Source organism: Alexandromys fortis, unplaced genomic scaffold, assembly GCF_014885135.2.
Source record: "Alexandromys fortis isolate MF-2015 unplaced genomic scaffold, M_Fortis_MF-2015_v1.1 scaffold_37, whole genome shotgun sequence".
In the NCBI taxonomy this organism is placed as follows: domain Eukaryota; kingdom Metazoa; phylum Chordata; class Mammalia; order Rodentia; family Cricetidae; genus Alexandromys; species Alexandromys fortis.
Genome location: NW_026067914.1, coordinates 2,629,980 through 2,646,278, shown reverse-complemented (window position 1 = coordinate 2,646,278; position 16,299 = coordinate 2,629,980). Strand labels below are relative to the sequence as shown.

The 16,299-nt window shown below is 36.3% G+C and overlaps 1 protein-coding gene across 2 annotated transcripts in view; it reads right to left on the bottom strand.

Moving 5' to 3' along the window:
• The window catches only part of Rictor (RPTOR independent companion of MTOR complex 2), a 90,247-nt gene that overhangs the window by 19,093 nt on the left and 54,855 nt on the right, over nt 1–16,299 (bottom strand). For both annotated transcript variants that reach the window (XM_050138927.1, XM_050138929.1), the window contains exons 11-27: nt 14,602–14,684; nt 13,360–13,447; nt 12,717–12,807; nt 12,342–12,408; nt 12,136–12,216; nt 10,181–10,281; nt 8,527–8,692; nt 7,508–7,609; nt 7,338–7,384; nt 5,986–6,121; nt 5,213–5,412; nt 4,548–4,674; nt 3,492–3,656; nt 3,253–3,329; nt 2,097–2,175; nt 620–729; nt 100–187 (exon numbers count right to left, since the gene is read on the bottom strand). In XM_050138927.1, the coding sequence (XP_049994884.1) occupies nt 100–187; nt 620–729; nt 2,097–2,175; nt 3,253–3,329; nt 3,492–3,656; nt 4,548–4,674; nt 5,213–5,412; nt 5,986–6,121; nt 7,338–7,384; nt 7,508–7,609; nt 8,527–8,692; nt 10,181–10,281; nt 12,136–12,216; nt 12,342–12,408; nt 12,717–12,807; nt 13,360–13,447; nt 14,602–14,684 (1,808 nt within the window). The remainder of the gene's footprint in view (nt 1–99; nt 188–619; nt 730–2,096; nt 2,176–3,252; nt 3,330–3,491; nt 3,657–4,547; nt 4,675–5,212; nt 5,413–5,985; nt 6,122–7,337; nt 7,385–7,507; nt 7,610–8,526; nt 8,693–10,180; nt 10,282–12,135; nt 12,217–12,341; nt 12,409–12,716; nt 12,808–13,359; nt 13,448–14,601; nt 14,685–16,299) is intronic.

Genomic DNA, 16,299 nt, shown 5'->3' with positions numbered 1-16,299 from the left:
GACAGCTTTTGAAAAATCTTGGCAAAGATATTTATTTTAGCACTATTAAGATTTTTCTTTTACTCTTTTAATAACTTATAATGCATATTATGTTTTTACCTGCACTTCCAGTAAATGGCAGCCTGTTTTATGGTGTACCAGTTGTCCATAAAGGTGTACGGGCAGATAGACATGAGGTCGTTGTAATCTAGTGTGACAAAAGATGAACTGAGAAAGCTATTAGCAGACTTAAGTATGCTAATTAAGTAAGCAACTATTAATAAGCAGGAAATGATTTATAACAAAACAATAAAGCTTAGGAAACAATGAGGATTCCTCTGAAAAAACTAATAGTTTTGTCAGGTCTACCAGTTTATGATAACAAAGCAGAGCTAAAAAAGCAGACTGGGCTGAGAACATGGAGTGTATGAGTGGAGTGACACGAAGCATGTTCAGCACGCATGTCTAGCGTTGCACAATATACACCACTGGAAAACTGGAGCAAGCACTGCTCTGCAGAGATTTTTTCCTGCATCGGTGAACAGAAGTCCTCAAAATTTTCTAAATGACCTATTAAAGGCTGATTTTAAATTTGACATTTGAGAGGTAGTTACACATGGCCCCACTCACTGGACCATACCTTTGGTTACTCCGACGAACGTAATTATCACCATCAATAGGCTTCCTGTATGTAGTGAGTGCTTCATTAAGTTGTTCCTCAATCAAGTCGACGTATTTTGAATTGTATTCCTGGAAAATAGTATTAAGTCTATATTTTCATAATAACTGTCACTACATTATGTCAGATATTTAGCAAATTTTTGAAGTATAAATATGAGAAAACTAAGTATCTTCACAAGTTTTTAGAAAAAGAAAAGCATGGGTCATGAAGGTAAATGTTCTACCCCATCTAAAAGTGTTCTGCCTAATTTTTCCCTCTTTCCAAGTAAGTGAGAAAATAATGTTTTTTAAAAATCATACTTGAATTCTGTTTCCTTGAAAAAGTTGCTATTTTATTAAATGCTGAAGAATCAGTATAAATTTAAAAAAGAAAACTGGAATATATAATTTCAGTGTTTTTAAATTAAATCCTTTATCTTACTAATTAAATCAAATCAAAAACAAATTTATTTCATACATACCCTTGGAAAAAAATTTCACTTCAATGTTTTAGACTGAATATATCATACTGCTATCTCTATTACAAAAGTTTTCCATTTCAGGTTGTCAACAAAAATTGGTACATCCAATTTGGAAGGCAATATAGCAGCATTTACTAAAGATTAAATTCTGATTTTTTGTGGTAATAATAATATTTTTATAATTTAATACAATTTATATACTTTTAGAACTATGAAATACATATCTTTATATATAACTATATGTAATAATATTGAGCAAGTCCCATTTATTTAAAAAATTAGGCTGTACTGGACACAATCTAAATAAACATTAATAGCAGGACTGGAACATTACTAAAACAATAAGGTAGTAGCCAGTGGTTAGTTTTGATGGGGAGAAACAGATGCTGCCAAGTCTGACAGCCAGTTCAGTGTCTAGAGACTACATGGTAAAGGAGATGAATGACTCCTGTGAGCTATTCTCTGACTTCCACACATGCTTCAGAGCATATGCATGCCGTCCATCCCCTTACAACACACACACACACTACACACATACACACAGTTTTAAAAAATGAGGTAGATCTAAATACATTGCTCTGGAAAGTTCTTTTAAGATAAAGTATTAAATGAAAAATTTCAGTTTTATTTACATTTGCAAACTGAATTCACCCCTTTGTATTTTGAATAAAGAATGTGTGTATGTGTGTATGTATGTATGTATGTATGTATGCATGTATGCTTACAGCTATACACAGCCATGGCGGTAATATATTAAACCTCTGGAACTATAAGCTACCCCCAACTGAATGTTTTTCTTGTAAGAGTTGCTATGGTCATGGTGTCTCTTCCTAGCAATAGGAAGTCCAAGATAACAAACATGACTGCATTTATTTTTGTTTGTTTTGTAGATAAGATCTAATGTAGTGTAGATTGGTCTGAATTCCCAAAGGAAAGGGTATACAAATTAAATCTTATTATTTAGTAAGAAGTTACCTTGTGCCATTTTTCCAGTTGCTTTGCTACATAACCCCTTTCATTCAGGTAGGAAAATCCTTTTGGAATGGAGAGAAATCTGCAAATTAGAACAACCATAGCTAAACATCGAGTCTAAAAGAGATCTAAATAACCTATAGAATATGCTGAAGAAACAAACAGTCTTTAGAATATTCCTGTCTAAAATAAAAAGGTTAACTACAATTTATTAAAATTTCAAACACTAGGACTTCCATTTCTCCCTGCATCTGACAGTTGTGCTAGAATGGTTTTTAGATAGACAAGCTGAAGGGCTACCTTGACCACCACACCTGATGCCTCCTTTCATCTGAAAGGAGACAGATCAGCCATCACCCAAATCCATCACGAGGTCTCAAGCCCACAGCACTGCAACCATGCAATTTGTATGTCTACCAGGTACAGAAAAGTCCATGTTTCCCTTTCTTCTCTAAGCATGCTTTCCTCAAAACTTCTGGGTTTCCCCCAGCATTCCAGGCTTCCTCCCTCTTTTTCTAAAGTTTCACTCCCCACCACATGGCTGCTCATCTGCCAGGCATCTCATCCCCATGCCAGATTACAGTATGGCCTTTAGTCCTTCTCTCCTCCACTGTCTTCCTCTGGGCAGCTGTTGAGGTTTTAGTTTGTCTGCCAGGGGTTTTTTCTCTTTTAAACTTTGACAAAATTGTGCTTGACCTTCCAGCTTTTTTTTTCTTTTAAAAGATTTTATTTATTTATTTGTTTGTTTATTTACTTATTTATTTATTTATCTATTATGTATAGTGTTCTGCTTGCATTCATCCTTGCGTGTCAGCAGAGGGCACCATATCTTATTACAGAGGGTTGGACCTACCACGTGGTTTTTAGGAATTAAACTCTAGACCCCTAGGAAAACAGTGCTCTTAACCTTTGAGCCATCTCTCCAGCCCCCCAATTTTTCTCAATTGCAGATAAATTTTCAACAAATTTGCAAAAAGACTGAACCCAATAAAAATAAAAAAAAAAAAACATGAAAAGCATAGACAAAACAAGGAACAGCTCAGTTCTAAATTTAAAATAGATTTGGAGTATTTAGTCAGATTTGGACTTAACATTAATATACATGACTGAGAGGACACAACAAAGAATAGCACCACAAGAACAAGTACTTAGTACTTACCTCAGGAGGAGGAGCAAGCCCTTGTCTCCAAGGTGGGATAAGGCTGGTTTCATCTGAATAAGAGCATGAAGATTGGCCTAAAGGGATGACCATCAAGTTAATAAATACACGAAGACAGCATATGCTCTGTTCTAAAATGTTTATGCATACTACACTTTTCTAAAACTGCCAATTAAAATGGAAAAAAATTATAAAATTCGGTCTAAATGTTTCATTATATCAATACAGTTCAACTTTACCTTGTCTTCACAAGCTTCATCAAGAATATCCAGAGCTTCAGAAGAAATTGTTTTGTTTTTATCATGTAGTTGAGTAACTAGTAACTCAATTCCCCAATTATTGAAGAATTCGACATTAGCTCTCAACAAAACCCTTAAATGTTTTGTTGCATACAATCTGCAGGCCTAAAGAGATAAAGGAACACATTAAAAGTCATCTCAGATATTTACTATTGTTTTGGAAAAGCCATTCCATTTGCAATGGACAAAAGGAATGGAATTGAGGGAATGATACAGCCATTCCCTTCTAACTTAGGAGGGTTCTATACAGAGTTCCTCAGAGACACTGAGTTCACTTTTCATTTGGTGAACAACTGGGCACAGGGTCAACCTTGAAGAGTGGTCAATATACCCAATGAGACTCTACTGGAGAAAACTTAATTTTCCTATTGCAAGCAGGTATCAATTGTAGATAGCTTCTTAGTCAGGAGTGGGAGCCATGTCTGAAGTGGGACTCCCCTCTGTATGCTGTGAATATGTTTTATTGCCATTGGCTAAAGAAGCTGCTTTTGGCCAATGGCTTAACAAAATATAGCCAGGCTGGAAAAGAAATATAGAAAAAGTAGGTGGAATCAAAGAGATGCCATTTTACTGCCGAAGGAGACAGACACTGGAGAACCTTACAGGTAAACAACAAGCCTTGTGGCAAAACACAAAATAACACGGATGGGTTAATTTAAGACGTAAGAGCTAGCTAGAAATATGCCTAAGCTATTGGCCAAACAGTACTACAATTTAACAAAAAGTTTACTAAAGAGAATATGTGAATGCAATCCTCAACTATCATAAATTATGCATCAAATTTCTTATATTTTGGCAAGCCACAGGGGTCAGCCTATGTGGCATATGATGGGTGCTGGAAAAACTACTGTATTTACAGAATGTCCCTTGCCAGTACGTATAACAACTAAAAGTTAAGGCTAACTCAACTTCTTCCCCATATTCTTAGTTCAATGTATAAAGTACTGGAAAGAACTGGTTATAAAACTACAGGTTTATCTCCCATGTTATACTCACATCAGTAGCTGCCGTGAGAATTTTTGAAAGAATGACTCTAGCTAATCCATCTCGGCTATAGTCTAGGCTAGAAACAGTGAGCTTCAGCAGGTGATCTTGGTTTTTCAAGGAACAAAGATTAAGAAGACTAAAAAAAAAAAAGAGTATTATAAATTACTGTGTTGATTCATTAATTCAATAAACTTTTCTCCAGTTTAATTGAAATATGACTGAAAAATAGAAAATTATGCATATTCAAAGCAGACAACCTGATTAGATACACAGTTACCTATCAGCTGATACATTCTTTAAAGAACCCATTAGCACAGATGATTAAAATTTTAGGAGATGGTCATGTGAAAACAATTCAGCATACATTGTATTTTGTTTATCAAGACAGGGTTTCTCTGTGTAACAGTCCTGGCTTTCCTGGAACTCACTCTGTAGACCAGGCTAGCCTCGAACTCACTGAGATCTACCTGCCTCTGCCTCCCAAGTGTTGGGATTAAAGGCGTGTGCCACCACCACCTGGCACAACATACATTCTTTAAATCCTTTATCAATAAATATCTCTAAGAAAAAGCATTTACCAAACACACGCACACAGACAAAAAGCATATTGTATATCTGGACTCATTAAAACTAAAGTTTAGGCTTACATTGCAACATAATTAGAGAATGCTCACCACTGAAAGACGCTGCATTTTTCCAACATTTTGACTCCATGAGGATGACAAGAGAGTGTTCCGATGAACAGGAAGTAGTGTTGACTGAGGGTGGTTAGCAAACCATTATTCTGAAGGCTTCTTTCAGGTTTCATCCCAGATGAAGCATTGAGCCACTGAACAATATCTTTCACGAGATCTTCTAAGTACCCCTGCCCATCCTGTAATTAGAAAGTCATCTCTAATAGCCATGAAAATCTTAGTGATGCTAAGTCACTGGTAACAGGATCACCGAGTTTGTGGAGTTTGATCCCTTTGAATTAAAAATAAAAGTTACATGGAGATCCTCTTTATTTTCATTTCTCCATCTTATCTGAAACCAGGCCATCTAGAGGGTGGGTAATTCCCTAAGGTTTCCTAACTAGGTAGGACTATGTCAGGATTCAAATACAGGTCTAAGCTTATATTTCAAATAGAGCTTATACCAACTAGGGGGGAAAAAGTACACCACATGGGCAGATGTGTTAGCATACACTTTAATTCCAGCACTTTAGGCAGACAGATTGCTGAGTTTGAGGCCAATGTTGCCTACAAAGTGAATTCCAGGTAAACCAGAGAGAGCTATGTACTCTGACTTTTCTTTAGAAAATGGGAGCTGAAGGCGGGGGGGGGGGGGGGGGGGGAGAGGAGAAAGGAAAGGAAAAAAGAATGTGTATTTAAGGGTAGTAGTAGAAGAGAAAAAAGGAGTAGATTCAACAAAAAACATTTTCTGTCAAAGTCTCTAGAAGGCTTACCTCTTCAGACTCAAGAAGAAACTCTGTAAACTGACAGCCGACAACTGTGAGCTGCTTGGACTTGGCAAAGTCTAGATCCAGACTGGCATACAGCTTACTGCTGGGCTTGTAAAAATAAAGAAGTCTACGCACGAACCTAAAATCAAGATGAAATTAGCAGCAAAGTAGGAAACCACAATTAAAGAACCTTGAGCACAGTTTAGGAAACTTACTAAGCACGCTGGTACATTTCACATTTAAATAAGATATCATTGGGAACCACGTCGGTCGAATAGGAAGTTTCCAGTGAGACCTGGTAGGGAAAGTGCAGTCCTGACCAGGCATGGGCTACATTAAAACCCTCAGCACTCTGGAGTTAAGGGCAGAAAGAGAGTAGCTGAAAGCCGCCAGGACAGGCCACATAGTGGGTTTCAGGTTAGCCTCAGCTACATAGCAAGATCATGCCTCAAAAAATCAAAGGAACAAAACTAAAAACAGCCACCACATCCCCAACAACAAAACTGAGATAACACATCTAGACTGGAACGCTGGAGAGATACAAGGAAGCCTCTTACAGATACCAACTTAACTGGATTTATGAATATATTCCAACAACTTTCAATGCTGTGATCACTTAATATAGTTCACTTTAAGTTCTTGCACTACAGTATAACCTGAGGTTACAAAACAAATTTATTATATTATTGTTCTATTCTTAAAGAATATCAAGAGTACTATACTTCTTCATGTCACTGTAACTTGCCTATTCTATATATTTCTCAAAACTTGATATAAACATTAAGTCGCATACCATTAAATATGAATACAATATAAGAAATGCTAATGATATGGACTTCTCTGGATAAAGTAAGGCCTTTTTATCCAAGGAGATTGGTAACAGTGTTTATAGTCATGCATGAGTAAAAGCACACAGGTGCAGTAGAGAGCAGCTTCATGTGCCATGAAGTCCACATGCTTTACAGTGCAGCAGGTTCACATGCTGCATGTGCTATGACATCAGCACGCTTTACAGTGTAGATAAGCGCTGTTGGGAAGAGACAGCTCTCAGAAGATGACTTGTGTGCAAGCACAAGTGCTCCAATAAAAATGGATGCCATTTCTTAATGTTGTCCTTGTGTCAGGGCTAGAACCACAACCTAGATAACACTACCCCAGAGGAAGTAACTTATCATAAAGATCAGAACTGGAAGAAGAATATAAATATCAAGAAAATTAGCTAGTGCATTCCGGTTACAAGACTGCACATAAAATGGATGCATCTTTTAAAAATATCAATGATTATTTTTAGCAGGCATTAACCTTAATATAAATTTAAGTTCTTTAAATTTAAATGCACAATAGTTTTTACATACCTGTGCAACTGTTCATCTTTATAGTTTCTTAGATTTACATTTGGCCACTAGAAAAACATGGTATCTTACATTAGAAATGTATATTTGGCAATTCCTAAGCATATAACTATAATAAATTATAGTAATAAATGAAAACAGTTTAGCAATCTCCACAAAGTACTCTATCATACCTTAAGAATGGTCCCAATGAGATTCCAATTCCATTCAAGATTTTCTTTGTGTTGAAGAACTTGGCTATCCCTAAGGTTTATTAAAAGAGCTTCCTCTGTATCCTAAAATTACCAGACAGTAATAAGGTCAATCAAACCATCTATGCTCACATCAGAAAACTAATTTCTAATTTTAAAAATGAAGGAGGGTATCATTAATGATCTTCAAAAATAGTTTTCAAAAAACTAATAAAAATCCTAAAAAACTAGGGCAGGCAGAAGTTTCAGTTAATAAAGTGCTTGTCTTGCAAGCAAGAGCACCTGAGTTCAATCAGCAGAACCTACACATGCTTAGATTGGTGACGCACACTTGACGTAGCTGCACTATGGAAGAAGATAAGAGGGGAATTGTTGGGATTAATGAGTCGTGACCTTCAGCTGCTCTTCCCTCCTAGAACCTTCTAATTAAAGTTACTAGAAGCTGTGCCTAGCTTAGAGGATCAGAGGATGGGATTTTCACCTGTTGGCCATTGACTGCAGGGTATTTAAGCCTACATGGTGCTAATAAAGAGGGACTTTTGGTACCAGTGTTGGAAGGTCTGCGTGTCGGTCTGTCTCTGCGTCTGTGTTCTCAACCTCCAGCCCCTTGCCCGAAGCTCACAAACTGGGGCCTAGTGCATAGAGAGCTGACCAGGGCTGCGGTGCGCGTCAGGGAATCTGTATCTGCTGGCCAGCCCAGCTTCCTAGCCTACTCAGTGAGTTTTTGGTTAATGAGAGACCCTGTCTCAAAAAACAAACAACTCAAGGTACATGGTGTCTCGAGAAACAGCACACTGCTGTCCTCTGGCCTCACACAGATATCTGCAACACATACTCTACCCTCACATAGACTAAACCCAGCTCCAGGGTCCCTCTTCAACATAAAACTAGTAATTTCAAAACCCATATGCTTGAATGAAATTGAAAACCCAAACATGTATAAGTACACTACAATCCAGTTGTTGAGAATTAGGAAACTAAAGTAACATTCATGCCAATACCTTAAGAACAAATATATCTTTCTGAACTCGAAGATACTGATCCCGTTTCTGGTGTGTTGCAATTGCTTTCTGAATGATGTGATCTAAATGAAGGCTGTAAGGCTTAGGTCCTCGCTTCTTCATTTCGTGGAAGCGTTTTAAACAGTTCAGGGCTGCACTGGCTCGGCTAAAGGAAAGAAAAATCAATACTGTAGCAAGGCTAACATACTTTTAAAGTAATAGCTGCTAAGTTATTTAAACTTACATAAATTCAAGGATAGCGATTACTAAGCAAACGGAAACATTTACTGAAGCATGGAAGCATAAGAACAGATCAACACTGCTGATTCACATAAAGAAAAACCCATTTTGGGTTCAAACTTTCACTTACTAATCTTTCCTTCTAAGGTGGTAGGCCCATTTTGTGTATTGGTTTTAAGAATTCCTATGCAGTACTGATGAGATGATTCAATGCACAAGGCATTTGCTTTGCAAGCATTAGGGTACCTGACTTTGGAACCCTAGTACCCACAAAAAGGACTGCACTGCAGTATGCACCTGTAACCTTAGAGTCTGAGGTGAGGACAAGCAGATCGCAGGTCTACTTAGCCAGCTTAGCCAGAGGGTGAGCTCCTAGTTCCATGAGAGAGATCCTCTCTTATCACAGGGAAACACCTGGCTTCTACATACATTATCAAGTGCAACCTCCACCCCAAACACATACTCACAGGTAGTTACAGAAAGTCAAGAACCCAGTTTTCTTATTCACATTTTAAAGCTTTGTTTTTCACAAGTGTTCTACTTGAAACTGATTTTTATTTACATCAAGTTGCAATAAAACTTCATTGTCCATTAATATAATCAATGATCCTAGTAGCAACTAAACTGTCTCATCTCTATCTTCGGCATTGACTGATAACCATAATTAGAATCCGTTAAAGTTATTTAATTACTTGTTATATGTAAAAAAAATTTTTTGCAGAATTTGGCAGCAACCAAGTCTCAACCTTAGAACTTTTGGTAAATAGAGTCTAAAACTTTTAGGATGCAGTCAGATTGGCAAATACTTAATCTGTTAGTAAAGAGAAGTTAGGGAGCTAAAAAAATTAATAAAATAAACAAAAACTTAGGAGTGCTACTATTACTGTTATTTTAAGCATAATTTTTATTGCCAATTTATTGGCAAAATTAAAGCAAATAATTGATATTTATTGATAGGCCCATTTATAAACATTTGTTTTACTAAAGCTAATTAAACTTTTGAAGAATGTATAATTTTAAAGAAAAGTTCAGAGCTCCAGAGAGCTAGTGGATTGCATTTTATTTACATTAGCAGGGGATACTGTGCTTGACATATACTAACTTTTTCCAGATCACAAAAGCAAATTAAAACAACAACAACAACAAACCCTCATAAGTCATACAGTAAAGCCTGCATCTTTGTTCAGAAACATGAAAGGAAATAGGTCAATTTATCATTTACTAACCCTCTGTAGTCTCAAATAAAATTATTCAATATTTTGAGAATCATAACTTTCCTTCCTTGAGGTTTTCAAAGGTAATTCCCAAGCACAAGCTTTCCATACTGCTTGTTTTCTCTCCGTGTTTAAAGAGAAGATTATCTAGGAAGATACTAAATATATTAAGCATACTTTGCTAAGGCTCTAATACTTACAGTCTCTTTTCCTTGGGAATATCAAAGGATGCAGCCATATTCATAAGGGTTGGCAAGCAGTGCAAATGATGGCTATGTGAATGAGGAAGAATTGTGTTTGCCTAGATGAGATTTTAGAAACAAATACAGTTACTTACAGACATATTATAGTATGTAAGACTAATAAAACTCAAGGCTTTTCATAAAATTAACTTATTTTTCACCCACACATACTTAGCATTTTTAATCCCATCCAATTCCATTAAGAATGATAGGTTGGAGCCAGTGAGATGGTTTCACAGGACAGAATATTTGCCATTAAATTTGAGGACCTGAGACTGATCCTAGGACCCACATGGTAGAAAGGACAAACCAACCCCTTCAAAGCTGTACTCTGATCCCCAATGTACCATAGCACAATTGCATGCCTACATGTGGTGCGCGCGCGTGCACACACACACACATTTAAAATATTTTTAAAATAATGAGAATTTTAAATGACCTAAAGAATTAGGTAGCAAAGCATCATATTTGAGAAAAGTACAGAAACGATATCAACCTTCTCAGAACATGCTGATGCCATGTAGCAACACTCTTTAAACAGAAACATTATCTCCTGGTGCAAGGAAAAATTCCACTACCCAACCAGTTTTCTACAAATAAGTACACTTATTAAATGTAAATAAGAAGATATGATAAAAATAGTAAATGTAACTAATACTGTTATCTTTCAGTCTGGTCAGCTTTTATATTTCATGATAATCACAGAATTCTGAGACTTGAGGGAAAATATTAAATTCAAAAGATTCCTCCATATAGAGGAAATAAATACTAATATCTTTATAGGAAATCGTATCTTGAGACTTAACATACAGCTTATCTAATGCGAGAATTTGCAGTACTGCTTAGTGCTTTCACAGATAGGCCAATGAGATCAGAGAAAGTGACTACGTCATTGATAAGAAGACAGATTTTATATAATGCTTAATCCTGTACCTTACATATACAGCTCAGTTACTATGTGGGAAAAAAAAAGAGTTGGGGGAAGAAAGAAGGAAACATGCACATTTTTGGTTTTGGAGACAGTGTCTATTATGTAGCCCTGGCTGTTTTGATATTCACTGATATTCATTATGTAGACCAGGTTGGCCTCAAACTCAGGGATCCACATGTCTCTGCTTTCTGAGTGCTGCAATTAAGATCAAGACCAGGTGCTACCACACCCAGCCAGAAACACTTAAGAAAACAAAAACAAACAAAAAATATTTCTGCCAATAAAAGCAAGCCATGGTGAATATGAAAAGGTCTATCAAAATAATCACTTCTTCCTAATCAAGTCCAAAGTGATTTTTATTTAGTATTTTATCAGTTGGTAGTGACCTACAAGTACAAATCTTTATAATGCACAATTCTTTCCCTATTCAGTTTACTAAGAGTATAGAAAAGTGCCCACAGCCTCTAGTTTCTGGTAGTTAGTAAATGTCAGAAAAAAAAATCAAGGAGGCCTAGCTGAAGCCTCTACCCAAAGAATCTCGTTCTTTAAACCTAAAAGTATTAATTTGTGGACATCAGTGATATTCAGGTATTATATTTAAAACTTTTTCACTAAACTTTCTGAAGGTCAATAAGTCACTACAATGTATGGATTACATTCCTAGCAGACATAAAATTCATGGTTTTGTATTTTTTATTTCTTGCTTTCTTCAGTTAGGATGCCTTTCTGAATGCAATCAAGGTTTACAGGATCAAAATATCAACATTAAAAGAGGTTAAAGAAAAAAATCAACATTCAGTACTTGTTACATTTATAAAACCAGTTAATATAGACATAGAACATCTCTATCAGGAATCAAGGGCTTTGGCAAAAGGAAAATGTACTGTCTGAGCTATCATAAAGTAATGCCATCCAATTAACCAGTTTTATCATTTAAAATCCTACACATTTTAACCACATAACCAGAGGTCATAATACTTACCATATGCAAGAGCTCTCCTAAAAGGATGGTCGCTCTAACTGAGATGTGGTCATCACTGTTCGTTATCACTTCAACCAAGCCCTATGGCGGCAAGAAGAAAGCATCACTGCTGCACAATGGTGCACACAGACACATTTCTGCATCAGATCTGTTTCTCACTCTAACGAATTTTGTTAACGGACAGAATAAAGGTGTCGAAACATTACCTCTAAAAGTCCATTACGAATAAATGCAGAAAGTATCAGTGCCAAGTAATTGTCCATGAGGTCTGGTCTAGAAATAAAAGCACATAAAAAAATTTACATGTTCTACATAACATAAAAACAGTAACGGTGGGGGCTGGAGAGATGGCTCAGTGGTTAAGAGCATTGCCTGCTCTTCCAAAGTTCCTGAGTTCAATTCCCGGCAACCACATGGTGGCTTACAACCATCTGTAATGATATGTAATGAGGTCTGGTGCCCCTTCTGGCCTGCATACATACACACAGACAGACTATTGTATATATAATAAATAAATAAATATTAAAAAAAACCAAAACAGTAATGGTAATAAATGAATCATTTTTATATCTATATTCTACCTGGATCTAGCACGATGGGGAAGAATAGTTTTTGCTTCAGCTGCCACAAAGCCATCTGAAAGCCTCCAACTGTCCTGGAACCTTCCTGGATCTAAAAGAGTTAAAACAGGTAGTTACCAGATTATGTAACAGTGAGTAAGATGAGTGTTGGACTATCAGCTATCCAGACTACAGAAAACTTCAAGGGGGTTTTAAAAATAATCAGCTTGTGGAGTGGTAGAGACTGTCATGACTGGCAAAGGGGTGGTTACTTGGGCCTGTTATGTGGACACTTCTATAATGTCTGTGCTTGTCAAGTAGTGTGTGTGCCTGTCACAGTGGCATTTGGGAGTGAAGACAGGCAGATCTGGAGAGCTCAAGGGCCAGCCAGACTAGCTGAAACAATCAGGCCCTGGTTCACTGAGACTCTATCTCAAAACAATAAGGGCGTGACAGAGGAAGAAGCCCCATACGGAGTGAGCATACTTGCACACTCACATGCAACACACACATGGCATAGCAGCTGTAACTTTATGAGTCAGATAATGTCTAACTTCCCGAAAGAAGAGAAAGTGATGTTCAAATTAGTATTTCACCAATTTGTCGTTTATTTCCATCAAGTCATTTAAAAGCAACAGATCCCAGTGCAGGTGTTAGTACTCACCTACACTGAGCAGGGCTTCTATGAACTCATCTGTCACAACAGGTAGAGGGAGACGAAATATATCATAGAGCACTTCAAGCAGACCTCGCTAGAAGAACAAATACAGGTCACTTATTTCTACAAAAGTTTTTTAATGACTTTTAAAAGATCATATTCAAAGAATGACAAAATTAATAAAAACATACCTATCACATTCTATCAAGATTATATTAGGGAAGAGATAATTACTAAATATTTAATATGTCAATTTTTTCCAAGAAAGTGTTTCCTTATCACCACTGTGCAAATCTGAAAACAGATTTCAGTTCTTTCCAGGCCCAGGAAGTCAGCAGGAGTGTGCTCAGTGGCAAACTACTTGCCTACAATGTCCCAAGGTTTGATTCCCAACACCCCAAAAAGGGTCAACAAAGTTGCTCCTTTTGTTCCTTGCTCGAGATGTGTTCGTTTATAAGCACACCTCCCACTTCCATGGTCTAGTGCATTTTATTTCACACTGTAAGCAAGGAATGCCTAGCCAAGGTTTTCTCACAAGCTTGTTCAGCTACAGGTATGGTTCATTTAAAGAAAACCAACTAGGAGGTAAAACAGAGAAACAAAATTAAAACAAAAACATTTAAGGGAAAAGAGAACTTAAGAGTTAATGTATTTTTTCCCCTCTACATTCAATTTGTTTTTAGCTACTTACTATAAAGGTCTTAATTATAACCATTTATAAAAATATCTAATAAATCAAGACATAAATAACTTAGTTTTAGTGACAGTCACCATCTTGGAAATAAAAACATGGTAACAATGGTATCAAAAATATATAAATTACAAAGCATGACCACATAAATATACATCTACTTTTTGATATATATAGGTTTGATTCTTTTAAAATAAAAATGTTCTTCTGTTTCACTTGCATTGTTTTAATAATTTTAACTCAAGTTTTAATAGAATTGTCACTCCCAACAGTATTTTAAATGATCCATATATTACTATTACGTAGTCATGTGCTGTACAATGCTCTACACTAAAAGTTACCAGCCTGAGATGAGTGCAGATGACTGTAGAGACCAATGGCATTAGACTTTAGTGGAACTGTAATCACAGGTCGCTATGACAGGTGTGCTGGAAGCCCAGCCTGAGTCTTCCACAAGAGCAGGGCACAGCTCACTCTTAATAAGAAGCCTTCTCTTCAGTCACGAATGTAACTTTTAAGAGTCCAGGCATGTAAGAATTACAGTAACTGTTACTTACCCTTATTTCCATATTTGGTATGCAAAGTACTCCAATTAGGGACTGGATCCCAGAGTTCCCAGGTTTACATAAATTAATAATACCTAAGGAGGATAAAAGTTAAAAAAAATAAGAATGAAATTCTACAATAATATATCATGATATAAAATCTGTGATTATCTTTCAAGTTAAATTATACTACTTGGCTATTCTAATTGATATCATCTAACTAAAGGATACCAAGTATTCTCTGACAATCCCCACCGACTGGAAATTGTCATTAAGTCCATCACCTAAATTCCTCATCAATTTCTATTTCATATCTAGAAACTGATGAACACCAAGGTATATACATGAATACCTGTCTGGAAGTAAGAACATGAGAGAGAAAAACAACAGTATTTTCCTATCAAATACTCCTCAGACTACAGAAAAAAAAAAAAAAAACCCATGTGACATTTGTCAAATATATTTCTAAAATCAGTTGAATGCATATATGAAAATAAGTAACACACTCTAAATTCACGGATCAAAGAGTTTAAGTTGCAGAATTTTGAACATACTAAAAATTTATGTCACAAAAGATATGTAAATAGGTGATAAGCAAGCATAAAATGCTCAGTATCATTAATTTTCATGAAATGCAAATTGTATCAGAGACACCACTACACTAAAATAGTTAACACTGGGGATGATAACAGCAAACACTGCAAAGGATGCAGAGCAACTGAACTCACACAGGCTGATGGCAGTGCACAAGAGAACATTTGTGCTGAGCAGCTAACCAGAGTGTGCATGTGCACCTTTTCCAGGACTAAAGAACGCTGGCATCTGCAAGCTTCTTCACAGTACATCACAGAAACTTAGATGGAATGATGGAGACACATAGGGACAGACAGACAAGCAGATAGTGGAGACAGATACAAAATCTACACAGTAGGAATACATGCTAACCACAGCAGTTTTCAAAATTCTTCCAAATGTTTTGTATTAAAATGTTAGGGTAGTCGCACAGGACTCTAAAGCTCTCTGTCACCACTACAATGGCCAAGCAGCCATTAACAAAAATCCTTAGAACCAGATATGTTTCAAATTCTGATTTTTTTCTTTCAAACTTCAGAATACCTGCACATTTGTCATGGGATAACTCAGGTATGGACCTAACATAAAGTCATTTATGCTTCATATATACTTTATATACATATCCAGAAGACAAATGTTCTTGTGTTAACTGTAACTAATCACATGAGGTCACATGTAAAATTTTCTATTTATGTCACCACTCAAAAAAAAAATCTCAGCTATTGAAGCAATTTGGATTTCATATTAAGGATGTTTGATTTGTATGTCCATATGCATGAATAAGTGATAATTTCTCTTTAGACTTAGAAACAAAGTTCAAGTTAAACATAGTAAGCAGAATTAAGTGCTTAAGTTCTTGAAGAGCACTTCTCACACCTTGAGAAGCCAGAGATTATGATAAGGGGTATAAACCTTCTTTTCTGCTAACACAGGAGAAAGGCTGTTGACACTTGGGGAAAATCTGTGCTGCTGAAGTTACCATCCCATCAGTTATGTGGAACTTGAAACCTGTCATCGTGGTAGCACTTTATTTAATTCATAAACACTGCCACAGAATCTAAACACTATGTAGGAAAATGCTTCTGTTAGAAAAATATTTTGAAGGTGGGAACTTGAAATGCTACTATTTTCATCGTT